The sequence below is a fragment of the Dreissena polymorpha genome, chromosome 1, assembly GCF_020536995.1.
Source record: "Dreissena polymorpha isolate Duluth1 chromosome 1, UMN_Dpol_1.0, whole genome shotgun sequence".
NCBI lineage: Eukaryota > Metazoa > Mollusca > Bivalvia > Myida > Dreissenidae > Dreissena > Dreissena polymorpha.
This window is the reverse complement of record NC_068355.1, coordinates 185,788,896-185,809,859: the sequence shown is the minus strand read 5'-3', so window position 1 is coordinate 185,809,859 and position 20,964 is coordinate 185,788,896. Positions and strand designations below refer to the sequence as shown.

General features: G+C 39.6%; 1 protein-coding gene and 1 long non-coding RNA gene across 2 annotated transcripts; both read left to right on the top strand.

The window, feature by feature from the left end:
- The first annotated feature begins 1,317 nt into the window (after positions 1 to 1,317).
- LOC127865022 (uncharacterized) lies at positions 1,318 to 5,910 on the top strand. The gene is made up of 4 exons (XM_052404885.1): positions 1,318 to 1,459; positions 1,750 to 2,849; positions 4,840 to 4,902; positions 5,706 to 5,910. The coding sequence occupies exons 2-4, from the start codon at positions 2,020 to 2,022 to the stop codon at positions 5,908 to 5,910; spliced, it is 1,098 nt and encodes a 365-aa protein (XP_052260845.1). The 5' UTR covers positions 1,318 to 1,459; positions 1,750 to 2,019.
- A 9,809-nt stretch (positions 5,911 to 15,719) lies between these two features.
- Positions 15,720 to 20,178, top strand: LOC127864266 (uncharacterized). The gene is made up of 5 exons (XR_008041660.1): positions 15,720 to 15,992; positions 16,997 to 17,167; positions 18,188 to 19,041; positions 19,268 to 19,388; positions 19,974 to 20,178. It is a non-coding gene; the product is annotated as an uncharacterized LOC127864266 (long non-coding RNA).
- The last annotated feature ends 786 nt before the right edge of the window (positions 20,179 to 20,964 follow it).

Below are 20,964 nucleotides of genomic sequence, written 5' to 3'. Positions count from 1 at the left end.
TTTCAACGTAATCCCAAATGTAGTTCTGGCTTCCATAACTTCAAATGTCGCTTTTTATGATTTTTGACTGGCGCGACTTTATAGTTATGGACCAACCCCATTAGGAAAGTCAACCAGAAATTCCCGAAAAGTTGACAATTAACAAAGACCGGTCCAAAACAGCTTTTAAATGCAGTTGTTGGCCCAAATCAAGTACTTGATTGGAAAGATTGACATTTTTCACATTAAACTGATATATTCTTTCACAAAATACTATCTTAAACATTTAAAATGTATCTATTCTGCTCTTACATATCGAGAAAAACAGCAATCTGACAGACTTTCTTGAAATGCGAATCTCCCGAGATTTCACGGTCATATGACGTTATTTCTATTTTTAGTAACAAACCATGTGCTCAGGTGTTTTCAAATTCAGAATGACATTTCCCGGTATTTTAATTATTCTGGCTTATTTTGTAAACAAATTGTAGTGTCAATACAAAGTCAAAGTAAATATTATATAAAACTACCTGATTCACAATGAAATCAGTCTTATAATCCACCACACGTAAGTTGTTAATCACAAATAATAGATTTCAGAAAACGAAAGAAACGTTTACAATTTCAGCATAACATGTCAAGGTTTATCCGAAAGTATCCAAATGAAAACTCGTCACGTGACAAAGCGACAATGGCGTCAAAATTGTGAATTTCAGACTGATGAGAGTTATTTTCATTTATTGTAAGATGCATTTGAAACATTTGAACCTTAAAATATTCCTCGATGCAGTAATTTATATTCATTCACCAATATATGTAGAAATGTATCCAAGAAAATGAGCTTTCTTTGATTTATAGCGTGACATAAATATGTTACGACTCTGGTTGACTTTCGATACGGGGTTAGCTTCAGCGTACAGGTCTGTCAATACTATATAAACTGTACGCTGAAGTTTTTTTAGCTATCCCCAATGAAATGCGCCAAAATGTTGCAGACACACACAGGATGCAGGAAATAATCACAAAAAGCATGGTTGCGATAACTAAAATGCTTTTGATACCGAAGAGAAAAGGAACTCTTTAGAAATAGGCACTACTGTAACCTATACACACTTTTTCCAAATTTGAATGGGTTGTGTTTATTTCAATATTGTATTAAAAAAGTTATACCCTGATTTTGAAAAATGAGTCGCGTCTCAGATTATGCAATGACTTACAACTTCTTTGCTTTCAGCGCATTGATAAATGTAAACAAAATCATCAATATTATGTAAATTTCTAAATGACCGAACGATATTTAAAGAAGGGGAGCAACTCATTCATCTTTAATGATGTAGTGGAAAGTAGATTTCCACTAATAGTTGGTGCGTTGTAACCTCACAGTTGGATTGACTCGGACTTTATCCCAGGATTGACATTATTCGGGGTAGTCAAGCTGCAGTCCTCGTAGAGGTCGGACGTGCCAACTGTCACATCTATGGTAAGGGCCTATTGTAATGAAGAATTAGGTTAGGGAAATACTTTATTGGTGGCAGCGGTGGTTTTTTAAACCCATTCCAAAACAGAATTTATCAGAATTTGAGTATTTTCTGTGGGTAATTTTTCCCGCCGTTTTTGATAACCACCTATTTCTGGAATTTTGTTTGGCCAAACCATACGACTAGTTGGTGTGTTTTGCCTCTAGTGGGTCACAGTTTTTTTGTGTTGGTAGTGGTTCTTTATGAATTATGACCAACAGAGGTTATTCTTCCTGTTTATACATTATTTAAGCCCAATTACAGCAATATCGGAACTTGGACGAGTCCATTGTTGACAGTGGGCGGGGAAGTATAAAAGAAAGTGTGACCTACGCAGCTTGGCTACCGTCCCTTGTTGTAAGTATATTTCAAATGTATTTATAAAAAATACTCTTGATTATGACAACTAGTGCAGCCCATATCTTGTGTATTTAAATTTACACATATTGGAGGAAACATCTTCATATTTATTTTAGTTGTATTTGTCATCGAATACTTCTGGATTAAATAGTTTCTTGCCAACATGGCCTGTATAAAGCAGCCTGTTAATTGTTTGACAGAAGAAGAATTAAGATCAATCCCGGGTATTAGCAGTAGACTGGCATCGACTATTGTTGATGTCAGAAACAGGTTTGGGAACTTAACGGCAGAATCGTTCCAAACATTGACGCGTCAATCACTTTCAGAAAGTCTGACACAGTTGTTAGATTTTACACCCAACAGGCAGCTGGGGAAAGATCGATCCCAACAATCGCCTAATATAACGTTAGGCGCTATTCCTAAGAAAATTATGGGCCCCATACCAGAATCACCTAAAGTCGAGAAACAAGCGGATGGTGATGCCTCAGAGAAGTTGGTTTCAGAAATAGCACAGTGGGAAGACGTCCAGGAGGTCCTATCGACTGCTAAAAAACTAGTTGCAGCCAAAAAACAAGGTGACTGCAGCGCATTTAGCGAGTTTTTAACAAATGCGCAACAACAACTGCACTTTGTTAAAGACAATCTTCGCCGCCGTGAGGATAGCGACGATGATTTGGAATCCTCATCCGGAATTCCAAAGAGAAAGAATGCACGAGATAAGGTGTACAGGAAGAAGGTTACACACCACACTGTCACAGGAAGGGGTGTGTCATCAGAAGAGGAGGATCAACCGATTCTTCACAGAACGAGTAGTGCTAGTGCCTACTCAAATAATCTGCCAGCTAGTAAGCCACCTCAACCAGTACTTGGCAGCGACGGGACTCCGTTTCAAAGAGGGCAGCCATTTTCGAGATCGGCTTTGCGGGATATTCCCAAGAATCTGGTGTATGATGGCAAATCACGGTGGCAATCATTTCACATGAAGTTCGAGCAGTACGCACGGTCTTTTGGGTGGACTGCAGAAGAATGCAAGATGTGCCTATTGCACTGTCTGTCAGGGACAGCACTGGATTATTGCGCCCGAATAATGAAAAGAAATCCTGAAGTGCCATATAGAATTTTGTTAAATAAGCTGGAAGGGAGGTTTGGCGCTGAGCTTGCGGAATCTGCTCAAGCTAAATTTGCCACAGCGATACAAAAGAAAGGCGAAACAATGGAGGACTGGGGAGATCGAGTACAAGCCCTTGCTTCTGAAGCTTTCCGTGACTTACCGGAATCCTTCTGTAATCAGCAAGCCATTGATAGATTTTGTCAAGGCTTAATAGATATTGATGCTGGACATAACACTTTTATGAAAAGACATCATACTATTGAAGCCGCCATGAATGATATTAGGCTGTTTCAGCACTCTAAGGGTGCTATGTTAGGTTGTCGTACTAAAGTTACACAAACAGCTATAGACTATAATGACACAAATGCTTACATATGTTCTGTACAATCACATTCAGACAAAGAATCTATTACTGACTTAAGCACATTGCAGAAAGAATTAATTAAAATAAAAGAACAACTCAATGAATTAGCTGTAGGTCAAAAAAGGCCATGGAGAAACAACAGGACACCATCTAGGTTAAATGAACGGAAATGCTTTGCATGTGACGAAACGGGTCATTTTGTTTCAAATTGTCCTTATAAACAGGAGATTTTAAACTCAAAAGGGTCCAGTTAGAGAGCCAAGGCTGGTCCCAGGTCGAACTAGGCTCAAAAAACTTGATAGATTACTGTAACCTGTATAGAACTGATGTGAAAGGCTGCAAAGCATTTTTGGTCAGTGCAAGTGGTAAACAGCCACGGTCCTTTAAGGAGGATGACGTGGGTTTACAAAGTAAACAGCCGCGGTCCTTTCAGGAGGATGACGTGGGTTTACCAAGTAAACAGCCGCGGTCTTTTAAGAAGGATGACGTGGGTTTCCAAAGTAAACAGCCACGGTCCTTAAAGGAGGATGACGTGGGTTTCCAAGGTAAACAGCCACGGTCCTTAAAGGAGGATGACGTGGGTTTCCAGGGTAAACAGCCGCGGTCCTTAAAGGAGGATGACGTGGGTTTCCAAAGTAAACAGCCGCGGTCCTTGAAAGAGGATGACGTGGGTTTCCAAAGTAAACAGCCGCGGTCCTTGAGGGAGGATGACGTGGGTTTCAAAAGTAAACAGCCGCGGTCCTTGAGGGAGGATGACGTGGGTTTCAAAAGTAAACAGCCGCGGTCCTTTAAGCAGGATGACGTGGGTTTACGGGGTAAACAGCCGCGGTCCTTTAAGCAGGATGACGTGGGTTTGCGGGGTGGTGATTTGCACGGAAGATCAGCATCTTTGGAAGAGAAACCAGAGATAAATAGAGAACAGCCGAGGTCCTCCCAGAGCGGGGAGGTTGACTTGGGTTCCACGAGTGAACATTTGCTGTACAGGCAGAGTAAATCGCAGAGTAAAACAGACATGCAAGGTTCAAGAATTTGGGATCCAGGAGGAAATGATGCTAACACCAATGCAAGACATTTACATAGCATTAAGGTTTAGGGGCCTTCCTTCTTTTTGGGTGGGAAGGAGGATGTAGTGTAGAAGAAGTAACATGTTTTTATAGAATACACCTCCCCAAAAGGCTAGTTTAAAGAGATCATTTTATTTGATTTTACATTTATAATTTTAGTCTGATTTTACATTTATTCTGTCCAGATTAAGACAGGATGGAGACAAAACTTAATTGTTTTGAGACTAGATAAAAGACAACTTCAGATGTGAGTAATTTCAGTCTGAGTTAACATTTATTCTGTCCAGATTAAGACAGGATTCACAACGATGAAACCGAATACTTATTCAGTCTAAGGCTGGAAAGAAAATTAGAAGGACATAAACGAATCCTTCAAGAGAAAGTGGGAGGGAGTGTAGTGGAAAGTAGATTTCCACTAATAGTTGGTGCGTTGTAACCTCACAGTTGGATTGACTCGGACTTTATCCGAGGATTGACATTATTCGGGGTAGTCAAGCTGCAGTCCTCGTAGAGGTCGGACGTGCCAACTGTCACATCTATGGTAAGGGCCTATTGTAATGAAGAATTAGGTTAGGGAAATACTTTAATGATCTGTCTTGACAAAATGTACAATTTCCGATTAATTTTGTTTCAGAAATTGAAATTGTATGAATAAGACCATCATAAATGTATATTTATTTAAGATAATCGCATGAAAGAAACACATATTTACCTTGGCATGACATTTTAAGTTTTATATTCTTTACTGAAATGTATGTTTTATGTTCGTATACTTAATGCGTTGTCAAACGCCGCCATCTTAGGTTACATTCAACTAAAAAATCGAGTGTCTCTTCGTAGTGCGTAATTTCTTAAGAGTTTTTGTCTCTTCTTGCATAAAAGACATTTTAAAATCTTAGACCTGTAATATGTTGCTATTTCCTATATCATATATGTGTCTGGAGAATTTTGATGACATCAATTGCATTCTAACTTAAAATATTATTTATAGAGTGTGTTTTCTGTTGTATGGGGCTTTTGTGGAGCAATATTTTGTAAAAACAATGTTTTTATCGTGTCTGCATTCGTAGGACATGCCTTTTTATTGCATTTTTTTCAAGACGAAATACAGATCTTTAAAATTATACCATGCTTGGAACAGGAATATGAAAGGCCAAAAACATGCTTTAAAAGTTGGCAGTATTATAATTTGTTCACGTATAGTCACTTGCTCACGAGGTGTGTGTTGTCATGTGGTTCATTCCGTCACGCATAGTCACGTGCTAACCTAGTGTTTGAAGTCACGTGGTTCGTTCTATCGGGGTGCGCAGGAGAAGGCGGAGGTTGCGGGAACTCAAGGAGCACCGGATGGAGCGGCGCATGCATTCCGACCAGATCTTCCACATCTTCCAGATCTTGCACTGGGTCGGCCGGGAAAGTATGTCGGGAGCCCAAAGACTGGTCGGCCATACATTCGCTGAACCCTTTTACACTCTGCTTCTGAGCCCAAAGACTGGTCGGCCATACATTCGCTGAACCCTTTTACACTCTGCTTCTGAGCCCAAAGACTGGTCGGCCATACATTCGCTGAACCCTTTTACACTCTGCTTCTGAGCCCAAAGACTGGTCGGCCATACATTCGCTGAACCCTTTTACACACTGCTTCTGAGCCTTAAGACTGGTCGGCCATACATTCGCTGAACCCTTTTACACTCTGCTTCTGAGCCCAAAGACTGGTCGGCCATACATTCGCTGAACCCTTTTACACTCTGCTTCTGAGCCCAAAGACTGGTCGGCCATACATTCGCTGAACCCTTTTACACTCTGCTTCTGAGCCCAAAGACTGGTCGGCCATACATTCGCTGAACCCTTTTATACTCTGCTTCTGAGCCCAAAGATTGGTCGACCATACATTCGCTGAACCCTTTTACACTCTGCTTCTGAGCCCAAAGACTGGTTGGCCATACATTCGCTGAACCCTTTTATACTCTGCTTCTGAGCCCAAAGACTGGTCGGCCATACATTCGCTGAACCCTTTTACACTCTGCTTCTGAGCCCAAAGACTGGTCGGCCATACATTCGCTGAACAACTTTTACACTCTGCTTCTGAGCCCAAAGACTGGTCGGCCATACATTCGCTGAACCCTTTTACACTCTGCTTCTGAGCCCAAAGACTGGTCGGCCATACATTCGCTGAACCCTTTTACACTCTGCTTCTGAGCAGGAAAGGGTTACACTCAATTACAATTACGATTTTAGACGACAATAGCCCCTTATTCCCCGCGTTTGGCTTTCACAAGCGTACGAGAGCAGCTACGGACGCTCTTTTCCATGTGCAGACAATCAAACGCTTATGCGTACCTTTAATAAAAGTAACAGTAACAGTGTTTTCCACAATTGGATTGTATATGCGGACGAGTAAACAAATATCGCTACTAAACATGTACACCTTCAAGTCAATGAAATTAACGTCAAGACAATAACTTCTTTACCAATTTAAATGCCACGATTGATTGTGTTTTATATGAATGTTCAAATGTAATTCAATAATTGTGAAAGGTATTAAGCACATCCGGTTTGCGCCGCATGTATCTAGCCCGACACATGCTAAGAGCACCTGAAGTACCTGGCGCAAGCTATTTGGAATCGAAAGCTTCTGCACGTCCGACCCACCGAGGAATTTTGCAGCATATTCGGTTGTGCGCGGTGTTCCATAGACGTACCGAGATTCTGGATGTACGCGCGCTCAACATTCCAACGCTATCAATTTGGAGAATCATGAGCGATTTCTCTGTTACTAGTTTGCTACACCTAATTGTGTAATGCTCTATCGTATTCAAATCTGTATACAACACTTTGAGTATGTTCGGGTTTTCAATCAAGGATCCTCCAACTGTCCAAGACAGAGCGGTAGTCGGAAATAAATTGGCACAAATGTTTATCTTAGATTTAACATATTTATTTTAGCTCGATTGCATCGAAAGTCTCAGGCTTACAGAAACGCTCTCGAGTCCGTTTCCTGAGTATATAATTAGTACTTGGTGTCTTTGGGAAAGATCTAGAGAACGCTCCCCGAGTGGGGGTCGATCCAGTGACCTCCCAATCTCTAGGCGAACACCTTATCCATAACGCCACGGCGAACTGAATGTTTATCTTAATAAGCAGTTGTAGAGTATAATCAATTGGTGGCTACTTGTGTAAGGTCTTTTCTGTATTAGGACTTTAATATACTATTTGTGTTAATAGTATGTGGATGTTCGATTATTATTGTTAAACATGAAGCTAAGACAAAACGTGTGCAAGTTATCAATGACTTAAGATTTGAGCCTCGCTCTGGGAAAACAGGGCTTAATGCATGTGCGGAAATGTTATTCTCAATTTAGCCTGTGGAGTCCGTACAGGCTAATCACGGACGGCATTTCCCGCTGTTGAATTTTTCATTAAAAATGGTTCTCTTTAAAACGAGAATCAAAGTGTAATTAGTTTGTTGGGACTGCACAGGCAAATATGGGACAACACATGCATAAAGCCCTGTTTTCTCAGCACGAGCCCCATTTGTTGCCACTGTGCATTCTTCTCTTACAGCGGATCAAATCCTTCTTGATGGACGAATCGACAACGGCCCCGCTCGTGGTGCACGGAAATAGAGGTTCGGGAAATTCCATCCTGGCGTTGTCGGAAAAAAATCAGCAAGATCTGGCTGGCCAAGACGCCTAAGCTCGTGTTAAGGTAACTGATGCCATGTCGATTTGAGCATATCTTGAGTGCCGTCGGACTGGAGGGTGTAAAGATTCATTGAAAAAAAAACTTACGCACGCACGCACTCGCGCGCGAATGAGACGATGGATGATGGAAAATGCAGTAATTGTTTTAAACTGTTTAAAATAAGGTTTCCTATATGAACTACCGATATAGCAGTATTGGAACTAGTAAATTTACCAATGTCATTAATAAGTTGCGAAAGAGACAAATTTATCGAATAGACTTTTTTTCGTAGTTTTGTAAGACCTTTATAAATAAAAATCGATCAAGTGTTCATTAGTTAACGTGTTTGTGTATTTCGAAGTTTAGGAGGCCCGTTCTTGCCTGAGGCTTGAATAATATTTTTTGCTATGATAAGTCCACGAATTAAGTGTGGTCGCAGAAACTAAATAAACGCGAGTTATCAATTTTGTGTAGTCCGTTAGCAGTGTATTTTGATGTCCTCTTTATCATAAGAAATAACGTCATTTTGCTACCATTTACACGCAAACGCATTATTCATATATTTCGGCTTGTTCTGGAAAAACGAGGCTTAAATCATGTGCGTAGAGTGCCTTCCCAGATAAGCCTGTGCAGTCGGCAGCGAAGACACTTTCCGCGTGGAGCAGATTTTTGTAAGAGTTTTATTGTAAACAAAAAATTTCAGAGACCGCGGAAAGTGTCGTCCCTGAGTAGCCTGAGCAGTCCACACAGGTTAATCTGAGCCTACACTTTACGCACATGCATTAAGCCCAGTTTCTAACACACAGGTTAATCTGGTCCTACACTTTACGCACATGCATTAAGCCCAGTTTCTCACACACAGGTTAATCTGAGCCTACACTTTACGCACATGCATTTAGCCCAGTTTCTCACACACAGGTTAATCTGGGCCTACACTTTACACACATGCATTAAGCCTAGTTTCTCACACACAGGTTAATCTGAGCCTACACTTTACGCACATGCATTTAGCCCAGTTTCTCACACACAGATTAATCTGGTCCTACACTTTACGCACATGCATTTAGCCCAGTTTCTCACACACAGATTAATCTGGTCCTACACTTTACGCACATGCATTAAGCCTAGTTTCTAACACACAGGTTAATCTGAGCCTACACTTTACGCACATGCATTTAGCCCAGTTTCTCACACACAGGTTAATCTGGTCCTACACTTTACGCACATGCATTTAGCCCAGTTTCTCACACACAGGTTAATCTGAGCCTACACTTTACGCACATGCATTTAGCCCAGTTTCTCACACACAGGTTAATCTGGGCCTACACTTTACACACATGCATTAAGCCTAGTTTCTCACACACAGGTTAATCTGAGCCTACACTTTACGCACATGCATTTAGCCCAGTTTCTCACACACAGATTAATCTGGTCCTACACTTTACGCACATGCATTTAGCCCAGTTTCTCACACACAGATTAATCTGGTCCTACACTTTACGCACATGCATTAAGCCTAGTTTCTAACACACAGGTTAATCTGAGCCTACACTTTACGCACATGCATTTAGCCCAGTTTCTCACACACAGGTTAATCTGGTCCTACACTTTACGCACATGCATTTAGCCCAGTTTCTCACACACAGGTTAATCTGGTCCTACACTTTACGCACATGCACTAAGCCCAGTTTCTCACACACAGGTTAATCTGGTCCTACACTTTACGCACATACATTAAGCCCAGTTTCTCACACACAGGTTAATCTGAGCCTACACTTTACGCACATGCATTTAGCCTAGTTTCTCACACACAGGTTAATCTGAGCCTACACTTTACGCACATGCATTAAGCCCAGTTTCTCACACACAGGTTAATCTGAGCCTACACTTTACGCACATGCATTAAGCCTAGTTTCTCACACACAGGTTAATCTGGGCCTACACTTTACACACATGCATTAAGCCCAGTTTCTCACACACAGGTTAATCTGAGCCTACACTTTACGCACATGCATTAAGCCTAGTTTCTCACACACAGGTTAATCTGGTCCTACACTTTACGCACATGCATTGAGCCCAGTTTCTCACACACAGGTTAATCTGGGCCTACACTTTACGCACATGCATTTAGCCCAGTTTCTCACACACAGGTTAATCTGAGCCTACACTTTACGCACATGCATTTAGCCCAGTTTCTCACACACAGGTTAATCTGGTCCTACACTTTACGCACATGCATTTAGCCCAGTTTCTCACACACATGTTAATCTGGTCCTACACTTTACGCACATGCACTAAGCCCAGTTTCTCACACACAGGTTAATCTGGTCCTACACTTTACGCACATACATTAAGCCCAGTTTCTCACACACAGGTTAATCTGAGCCTACACTTTACGCACATGCATTTAGCATAGTTTCACAGAGCAAGGCTTCATTATTATTATGTACCTGAAACGTCAACACACATCACATGACGCATATTTCTCTGGGCTGCAGGTTTCTCGGTACAACAGTGGAGAGTTCTTCCGTACTGTCTCTGCTACAGAGTGTGGTGCAACAACTGAGTATGCTGGGGAATCAAAGCCCACGAACCGGCCTGGTACGTGTGTCATTATCATTATCATCATCATCGTCATCATCATCATCATTTTCATCAGCATCATTATTAGCATCATCATTATCATCATCATCACCATCATCATCATCATAATCATCATCATCATCATCATCATCATCATCATCATCATCATCATCATCCTCACCATCATCATCATCGTCGTCGTCGTCAATATCATCATCATCATCATCATCATCATGATCATGATCATCATCATCATCATCATCATCATCATGATCATGATCATCATCATCATCATCATCATCATCATCATCATCATCATCATCATCATCATCATGATCATGATCATCATCATCATCATCATCATCATCATCATCATCATCATCATCATAGCATCTCACCCTTTTCTTATTTTTAGCTCGGCTGTTTTCGGAGAAAACTCGAGGTTTTTTCATAGCCAGCTCGTCGTGTCGTGTCCGTCGTCGTGTCTTGTCGTGTCGTCCGGGTCTAGCTAAATCCTTAACATTATGTCAAAGTTTTGAACATTGGCTCTAACATCAAAGTGCTTCACCTACAACTTTGAAACTTTATATGTAGTTGCCCCTTGATGGGTTCTACATGCCACACACATATTTGGGTCACTATGTCAAAGGTCAAGGTCACTGTGATCTTAAAAAAAATCTGAAAAGCTTTCATTTATTCAAAGTGCACCCGCAGCCGAGCGTTGGCACCCGTTATGCGGTGCTCTTGTTCTTATTATTTTTTGCTCGTTATGTTTTTCTTAAAATTTGTCTTCTTTGTCATAGTAATGCTTCCATTATAAATCTGGTCGTACAGTCTTAAATATTGTAGAATGCCAGTCCCAGGTTATTTCCTTTCAAGATGCATATGAGCCTCGTTCTGGGAAAAAGGGATAAATGCGTGTGCGTTCCATATTAGCCTATGCAGTACGATATTATAGAATTCAGTAGAATTCAGTACGGTATTATGGAATTTTTCGTATAAAGGAAGTCTATTTCACACGCAAATTCAGATAAGGCGGAAAGTGTCTTTCCTGATTAGCCTCTGCGGACTGCACATGCTACCAAGAGACAGCACATGCATTAAGCCCAGTTTTCCCAGGGCGGGACTCATAGGAGTCGTGTTCTGAGAAAACTGGGCATAATGCATGTGCGTAAAGTGTCGTCCCAGATTAGCCTGTGCAGTCCGCACAGGCTTATTAGGGGCGACACTTTCCGCTTTTATGTTTTTTTTCGTATAAAGAAAGTCTCTTCTACACGTCAATCCAGTTAAGGCGGAAAGCATCGTCCCTGATTAGCCTGTGTGGATTGCACAGGCTAATCTCGGACGACACTTTACGCATATGCATTTCTCAGAACACGACACAAATGTATATCGGGTACCATGCTATTTTCTTTAAAACACTCCTTTCTTGTTTTGCCTCGTGCAAAGATAAATTGTCATGTGAATTCTGGACAATAGTTTCTCTTTTTCAGACCGTTGACCTCCTAAAAGTCAAGTTAAATCTGCTCTTAAAGCACGGCACGGCAGAGTGCCCACTCGTGGTCATCTTGGACTCGCTTGACCAGCTGGACACCTCTCACAATGGCCGCTCTTTGATGTGGCTTCCGGCCTCCCTGCCGCCTCACTGTAAGATTATCGTGTCATCACTTCCGAAGGAGAAATACGAGACGTTTCCGGCCCTCAAGGTAGCGGAACATTTATAAAGGCAACAGGCGTACTAGTATAAAGATAAAATACTATGTAAGGGGGATGTTTATTCATAGAAGTACTCCCGGCTGTACATTTTAAACCTTGTTATGAGTGATAAAGAGCAACACACGAACCTACATTAATATTCAGTTGTCAGTAGCCTGTCTATTTACAGTTATTTTATTATTATTATTATTATTATTATTGATTTAGTAATTTATTTATGCTGTCATGTGGCTTATAGGGATATAACATTGATTTAAAACTGAGAATTTACTGTTTAAAACAGTAAAAATTATGTTGATGTCCAAATTGTATTATTATTAAAGGTGAGTGCACGCAGCTCTGGAAAGGTTTAATAACTGGAAAATGAGGAAAATCCGTGCAGAAAATTTAAATGAGCAAAGAATTTTGACACTAAATCGGGCCGATAAAGACCATTCATTCTCATTGTTCGGTTGGAGACAGTACCTATATTTCCACGGGGTTCATAAGACGTCGCCCTTCAACTTGGTGATTATAAGCCACTGCAATCGCAATATTGTCTTCGATTTGTATACTAAGTAATACATATTTAACGTGTAAATATATTATGTATTAGATTCATTCAGACGGTAGAAATTCTATAGTGTCATTAAATGTTTGCTTTGCTGCGTTATTATTAGTGGGCTTAATGCACTAGATTCTGCCTTAACTGGATTTTCGTTTAGAAGAAATTTTATACTAACCGAATAAAAGCGCAAAATGTCTTTCCTGTTTAGCCTTTCCGGACCGCACATGCTAATTAAGACCAGCTTTCCAAGAACAATGTTCAATTATTTATCTACATGCTAAAGAAAGTTCTTTTTAGCAAAAATTCAGATCAACATGGATATTTACTGCAGCAAATAACGGAATCACCGAGACGGAGCTTGATGACGTGTTGTCTTGTGATGATGACGTATTGAATGACGTCCTCACCTACTGGACATCGCCCATGCGCAGACTGCCCCCTCTAATTCTCGTGCTAATACGGACGGACATCGACCAATATATCGATATTGAACCATCTGGTATTTTCTCGTTTGAATTTAATGTTTTACGAACGTCGAGCTGTTGAGAAGACAGTGATGTCCAATGCATTATCAACGTCGCATATTATTAAAATTACGGTTGAACGTCTGCCTTAAGAACTTGTGATCATAGGTTCGCTTCACCTTGATGCTTGCAGATTTTTTTCAGCTGAGTAACACTTACTTCAATGTTCTTTAAGTGATTTTTTATGAAATTAATATCAGTGGTAAATTAGCTACATTCTGCATGCAATAAGTCAAGGCATTTAAAGAGCACATGTACTTCATTTACACTGCGCGTATTTGTTTCAATGCTCTGTGATTGTCTATAATTAACAGATGTGTTGTTGTTTTTATTCACCGTAGTTGAGCGCGGTTCAGACGGTGCGTGCGTTCTGAACTGGTACCACCGTCAATTTACGGAAAGTGCGCACGGGCTCTACTGCGCAGACGAAGCGAAGAACAAGCGTCTCCATGGCAACCTTGCTGATTTCTTCGCGGGAGCCTGGGAAAATGGTAGTATTGAGCATAACTATGATATGTTTGGACAGGTAGTCGTTATATCAGGAAGAATATCACAATAACTAGTATGCACAAATAAAAATATACGTTGATCTTTCAATCAGGCTCAATTTGCTATGTGAGTCTTTGATAATTTTTGGTCCTCCAATATAGCAGTATAATGAAGAACATTATCGTTATCATGAGTTTTTAAACGTTTCATTATTTTCAAATAGCCGCAAGTCATTTCTAAAAAGAGAATATTTATATTGTTTTTATTAATTCACTCCCTGTAATATCGAAATTTTCACCGAATATACATGTTAGCAAATTCATGTGCTAGCTCGTGAGTATTTATACAAGTCTCGCTGTAGGAAAACCGGACTTAATGCATGTGCGTACAGTGTCGTCCCAGATAAGCCTGTGCAGTCTACACAGCCTTATCAGGGACGACACTTTCTGTTTTAAGGTATTTTTTGTTCAAAGGAAGTCTCTTCTTAGCAAAAACCCAGTTAAGACGGATATTGCCGTCCCGGATTAGCCGGTGCCGACTTTAAGGGCTACTCCGGAAGACACTTTAAGCACATGCATTAAGGCAAGTTTTCCGAGAACGATGCTAAAATAAGCTTATAAGTGTTTTATTCCAGGAAGAAAAAAGCCGTACACGAACGCTAAAGAGGAGGTAATAGAAGAGGACCGCTATGTAACGTCACAGCCCCTTCGCTTCGGAGAGGATGACTACAACATCCGGGCTCTAAACAATCTGCCCTATCACCGCCTGCACGCGGGTCACGTTGACCTTCTCAAGAAGGAGTGTCTCGCCAATGTGCACTTCTGCGTTGCTAAGTTACATGCACTTCCTTTTGAGTTAGTTTTATGGTTAAGAAATGCCCCATCGTATGTTATAATTACTCACTTAAATTGTTACGACCTTATCCTCTATCATTGGTTTTAGTTGTCGTTTACTGTCATTGTTACCACTGTAACAATTGTATGCGGACTTAGTTACCTGATGTAATTGTAGGCTGATAAAATGACTTTTTTACCTGTTTAAATACACGTTTAAGTGAGACTGCACGATTTTGTCAAATATTTATGAATTTAAAGAAAATGTGTAAAAAAACTTATCATACATATATTTCAATATAAATTGAATAAAAGTTAAGAAGAACATGTATCGAAAAATGCGAAATAAGCCAGATATTTAATTCTGAAATGGAAAATGTCTGTACAGTCGAATTCGCCAGCATGTATATCATGCATGTACGATGTGAATCTAAATTTAGTTTTAGTGCAGATTCGTTCATGCGACACAAAGACACAAGGTTGTTTTACGGATCATTTTAATTTCCTGCAACGATATCTATTCATACGGCACACGTACACTAACTCCAGATCCTAATAAAAAGACGAATGCTTCGGTTATTGTAGGAAAATATGTACGAAAAATCTTCGTCGCAATCGGCTCGGGGCGCTAATTTGTGTTTGCTGCATTTTATGAAATTCGTCTTCAATGTATAATTTTTCTTGCCTATTTTGTGTTATTTTAACATATTTTTATCAATATATTTTAATTTAACACATATAAAAATCGTGCAGTCTCACTTAAATTTAGATTGTTTGAGTTTCTTATGTGAATATTATATATAGCTCTTAACAAATAAGTAAGTAAACTTTGCTCGGCAACATTTTTAGCTTTTCGTTAAAAAATATCCGAAGATAATAGTATATGTTTTAACTGTCAAAATAAACAAAAACACTTTGTCTTGTATTAACACTGGAACATGAGCCAAACACGTCTTAAAAGTATGTAATTCACGCATGTTTCTCGCGGCTCTCCCAAGGCGCTCTTAGACGACTTCACGGCGGCCAAAGCGGCGTTCCCGGGGAAACCCCTGATCACGTGCATTCTGGAGGCGCTTTTGCTCTCCCGGAAGGGGCTTCAAATGGATCCGAATTTCCCTGCTCAAGAACATCCTGGAGGCGCTTCTGCTTTCCCGGACGGGACTTCAAACGGATCCGAATCAGTTCGTGCCACAGCTACTCGGGCGCCTGGAGGACAATGAGGTTGGAAGCCGGACTCATATAAGACTCGTTCTAAGAAAACTATTCTTAATGCATCTGCGTACAGTGTCGTCCCAGATTAGCCTGTGCAGTCCGCCGAAACTTGATTTGCGTTACGAAGAGACTTCCTTTTAAAAACAAATTCCATAAAAGCGGAAAGTGTCGTCCCTCATAAGCCTGTGCTGACACTTAACTCACGTTGTCCCAGAACAAGAATCATCTTCATTAACATACATTTAGACAATACAAGAATACACAATCATGTATTGTACATATACGGTAGGCATGGAAAATCATTGAATAAACAAGACCTGATGGTAAAATATCATTATTACTAAAGAAAACCAGCTAATTCAAGTGAAAATATTTTTTTATCAAAGTAATCAAAACATTCGGTTAGATTTCATAACAACTTATATGTATACAGCCCTTTTACAAGGCCAATTACTGAACAATATTTCTTAAAAGTTCTTTATGAATTGAGCCGCTTCATGCGACCACTGGTCTTATGCCGTATTTGCATGCATTCAGTCGGGTCAGGAGCTACCCTGTCTGCTAATGACATCACGTCTGGCATTGACATGATGACGATGACGTCATGTGGCAAATACGTCATCACAGGTGCATTATACGCTTTGTTGTTACTTTATAAAGTACCGGTGGTTGCTGTTTGTTGTTTTTTACGAAACTAAATTGACGTTCTTAGTTAAGCTCTCGTTGACATATAAACATTGTAAGAGTGGATATTTTATTACAGTTTTGAACTTTCTTAATCACCTTATATAAGCGTAATCGATGCCACATATTGCCATAATGGTGAAACAAATATTGCCCGAGAGAAATCCGTATTTACAGTTTAATGGTGTGATGAAAAATGAAATAATTCACAGTCATATACAGAAACGAAACCAAAATAAATTGGTGATCAATTGTAATCAAACGTAAAACGATTAACAAGATGGTCTCATATACATGTAGAGAGATTATTAACTCTTTACATTCTTTAGTCTGCGAGGAGGAGGAGGAGATCAAAATCTGGAACATCAAGGTCGACCCTCCACGGTTGCTACGCAATGTGACGGGTAAAGCTCAGTGCAGAAAGGTCGCGTTGTGTCATGGTGACGAGTGGATCGCCATGAAATTGGGCAACGGAATAAAAGTAGAAGGTCTGCACACAGGTAAGCATTACTAATAAAAAACTCTATATTGAAATATATATTTTTAATTGTGTATGTATACATGTTTATTTGTATTTTGCTAGTCTTTTAACATTGATTTTACAAACAAACAGAACATCAACACAATAATTAAGCCAAGCCGAAAATGACTTTCACTATATATTAGGATAGAACCTGTAACGAGTTTCTATTTAAACACCCTATTGTTATTCAACAGTGTTGGTTGTTACTGACGAATTTTCGGGGCGAATAAATGATATGAAATGAAATAACAACGAATGTCGGATAATTTTTATCAACAATCAGTTGATTTTACTTTAGAAGAGACTTCCTTTAAACGAAAATTTCTATTCAAGCGAAAAGTGTCGTCCGTAATAAGCCTGTGCAGATTCACAAACCGATCTGATACGACACTTTTCGCACATGCATAACTCCATTTTCGCAGAGTGCGGCTCATATATAATTATATTTTACTTATTTTTAGGGGTATTTCGTTTCAATTTTAACGTCATTTATTATATTTTATTAAATTCAAGTTGTTATTTTCAGCGCATGTTTTTAGTCCTCTTGATTCGCGACTTTAATAACATACAGCTTATTTATATTTATTTTTGTTGTAAAGAAATATTTCAGAGAAACGTATTTGCTTTTTATATAACTGAACAATTATATTAGTCAAAGGTTACACATATTATTCAATAAAACAACAACGGGGACTGTGTGCGCAGAAAAAAAACAACATTTCAATGGCCTCGCTATAAAGTAAAAATACACCGCAATAGCATTAAGAAAACTAACAATTATTCTTTAATTAGCCTCAATAAAGTCTGTCTACACAGAAAGCGTTTTCCGGCGGACCACCATAACAATTATATTAGTTTAATGTTTAATGTTACACATTATTGTTTTTAGAAAATATTAATGGTTTCGTTATCAAGTAAAAATACACCGCAATATCATTCGGAACACTAACACTTATTCTTTAATTACCGGTAGCCTCAATAAAGTCTGTCTCCACAGGACATGTTCCACTGGGCCACCAGGATTCGTTGTTCGTGACCGGCAGTGCGGGAGAGGACGCGCCCAACATAGTCTTCGTGTATGATGTCGGCAGACTGGGATACCGCGCCATCCGAGAACTTGTTAGACGACGGTTTTTATTTCGCTCTTTGCTAATTGTATGTGTATTGCTCCCATTTGCTTCAATGAATTTCGACAACATATAATGATGACTTCTATATGAGCCCCGTTCTGTGAAAAGCAGGGTTCATTCATGTGCGTAAATTGTCGTCCCAGATTAGCCTGTGCAGTCCGCATAAGCTAATCAGGAACGACACTTTCCACGTTTGTTGAACTTTTTCGTTCAACTAAAGTCTCTTTTAAACGAAATTTCAAACTTTCGTCCCTGATTAGCCTCTGCGGACTGCACACTCCACGCAATGCGTTAAGCCCAGTCTTTCCCAGAACGCGGCTCATATAAATAATCTATTAATTACAGTTTTGTTTTCAAATATTTTTTATTGAGTTTCTTTTATGTAATTATTCTTTCTACACTTAAAACGTCCATATTTTTGTAAAATGTTGCATTCCCCCTGACAATTATTCGATACTTAAGATACGTTCATGATTAATTTGATTACAAAACAGTCCAATTAAGTAAACTTTTCAAAAATAACAAAATATCGTGCGTCATACTTGCAAACGTTATACTCATCAGAAGGTGGCCTGCAATGCAAACATGAGGTTTTACGAAGCAGACAACAGATCAGTGGTCATGGAAATTTACTTGTTTGACCTTGAAAAGATGGACGTCAGCATCGTGTCTTCGGGTCGAGTAGTCGATACACGAGTGTGTATCTTGACCAAACGGAAGCGTACGTACAATTCTTATTTACATTTTACAATTCTTGTGTGGAGGTGGCAGTATTCACAACATAGTTATTAAATAATCCGGTCATGGTGTGTCATTACTATTCCTCGTCACTAAGAAATCAAATTGATGATTTAAAGATTTTGCTAACTGAACGATTTGGGTCAGAACGTGTTAGAAACCGTTCCGCCCACTGTATCTCTGTCTATGACGTCATTCTTCCATTGTAGAACTCCTCGTGGCGTCACGTTTTGGCAAGAACGTAAAACGGTACAACATCACAACATCACAAACGGTTGCATTGACGCCATAATAAAAACTGAACACAAGAAGGAGATCTACCAAGTTGTGGTAAGTTTTTATACCTTTCTCAACATTATGTCATATGCCACCTGTACTGTACAAGTGTAGTAGCAAGCAGTGAACATCTCAAAACTGTATTGCTGTTTGTTTTTTTAATGTTTTGACGAACATTTACATTCGCAAGTGATGTGTTCATATATATACGACCATTCTCCCCATACCTCTGATTCAAGTAGGCCAGTTAACAGATCTGATAAAAGCATGTGTACTAAGTAATTGGACATCAGCTAGCCAATTAAAAGTGTATGTTAACTGGCCGCCACGATATGACTTGTATACTGTTGAAAACGGTGATCAATGGAAATAAACCCCGTTCTGCAAAAACTGGGCTTAATGCATGTGCGTAAAGAGTTATTTCAGATTAGCCTGTGCAGTTCTCACAGACTTATCAGGGACGACACTTTTCGCTTTTACGGAATTTCTCATTAAAAGAAGATCTATTCCTGAGCGAAAATCAAGTCAAGGCGGAAAGTGTCGTCTCCGCGAACTGCACAGGCTAATCTGGGACGACACTTTACCTACATGCCTTAAGCCCTGCTTTCACAGAGCGAGGCTCATATCGTTGTTTTACAGGTGAACGATCCGGGAACGCTCGCTGCAGTGACGGTAGTTTGTGGACCTGTAGTGTTGATGGAACCTGTCACTCACTCTCGCATGTATGAGATCTCAAACAGTACGTTCAGGAGATGCGAAAGTATCTTTACCTCTCAAAATTAAACATACGTTGGAATTTCGCGGCATATATCGTACAATATATTTCAATGTTAACGGCGTTTCTTTTTCTGTGTGCGCATTGCATACTAGCATAAAATATACTATCAATAAAGCGCACTTTGCGAATGTTGTTTTCAATATCAGTTTATGGTGTTCGCTCCATATGTTATAAGACTACGAAAGTGTTATCGACCAATCGACTATTAAGTTTGAACGGATGTTGTATACCAATGAGTCTCTTTCGTCATGTTAATCTGTTGAAGCTATTCAGTTCTATTCAAACAAATATTAATTTTATGTGAACACATGTAAGCACCGTTGTCGCTTAGTTGATTGCCTTTATAACTTAATATATAAGCCGCGTTTTGTGAATACGGGGCATAATGCATGTGCTTAAAATGTCGTCCCGGATTAGCCTGTACAGCCCACACAGATTAATCAGGGACGACACTTTCCTCATAGAATAGATTTTCGTTTATAGGAGACTTCCTTTAAACGAAACATTCCATAAAAGCGGTAACTGCACATGGTTATCTGGGAGTATACTTTAAAAGCATGCATTAAGGATTGTTTCCCATTGTTAGCTTTGTTAGTTTCCCGATTGAAAGAACTTAAATTACCGGTCGATGTTTTTAATTTCGATTTCTTTGGTATTGACAGATCAATGTTTTACAAGGTCTTATTAACACAAATGTGAGTACATGTATAAATATATGGTATAAATACATGTATATATTGTTTATACCCATATCCTTTTCTAACTCCCGATGCACATGGTTGAATGTCGTTCAGAATATTGCATCATGAACATGTCATTTAAATTCATAACTGGTTATTTAAATTTATATTA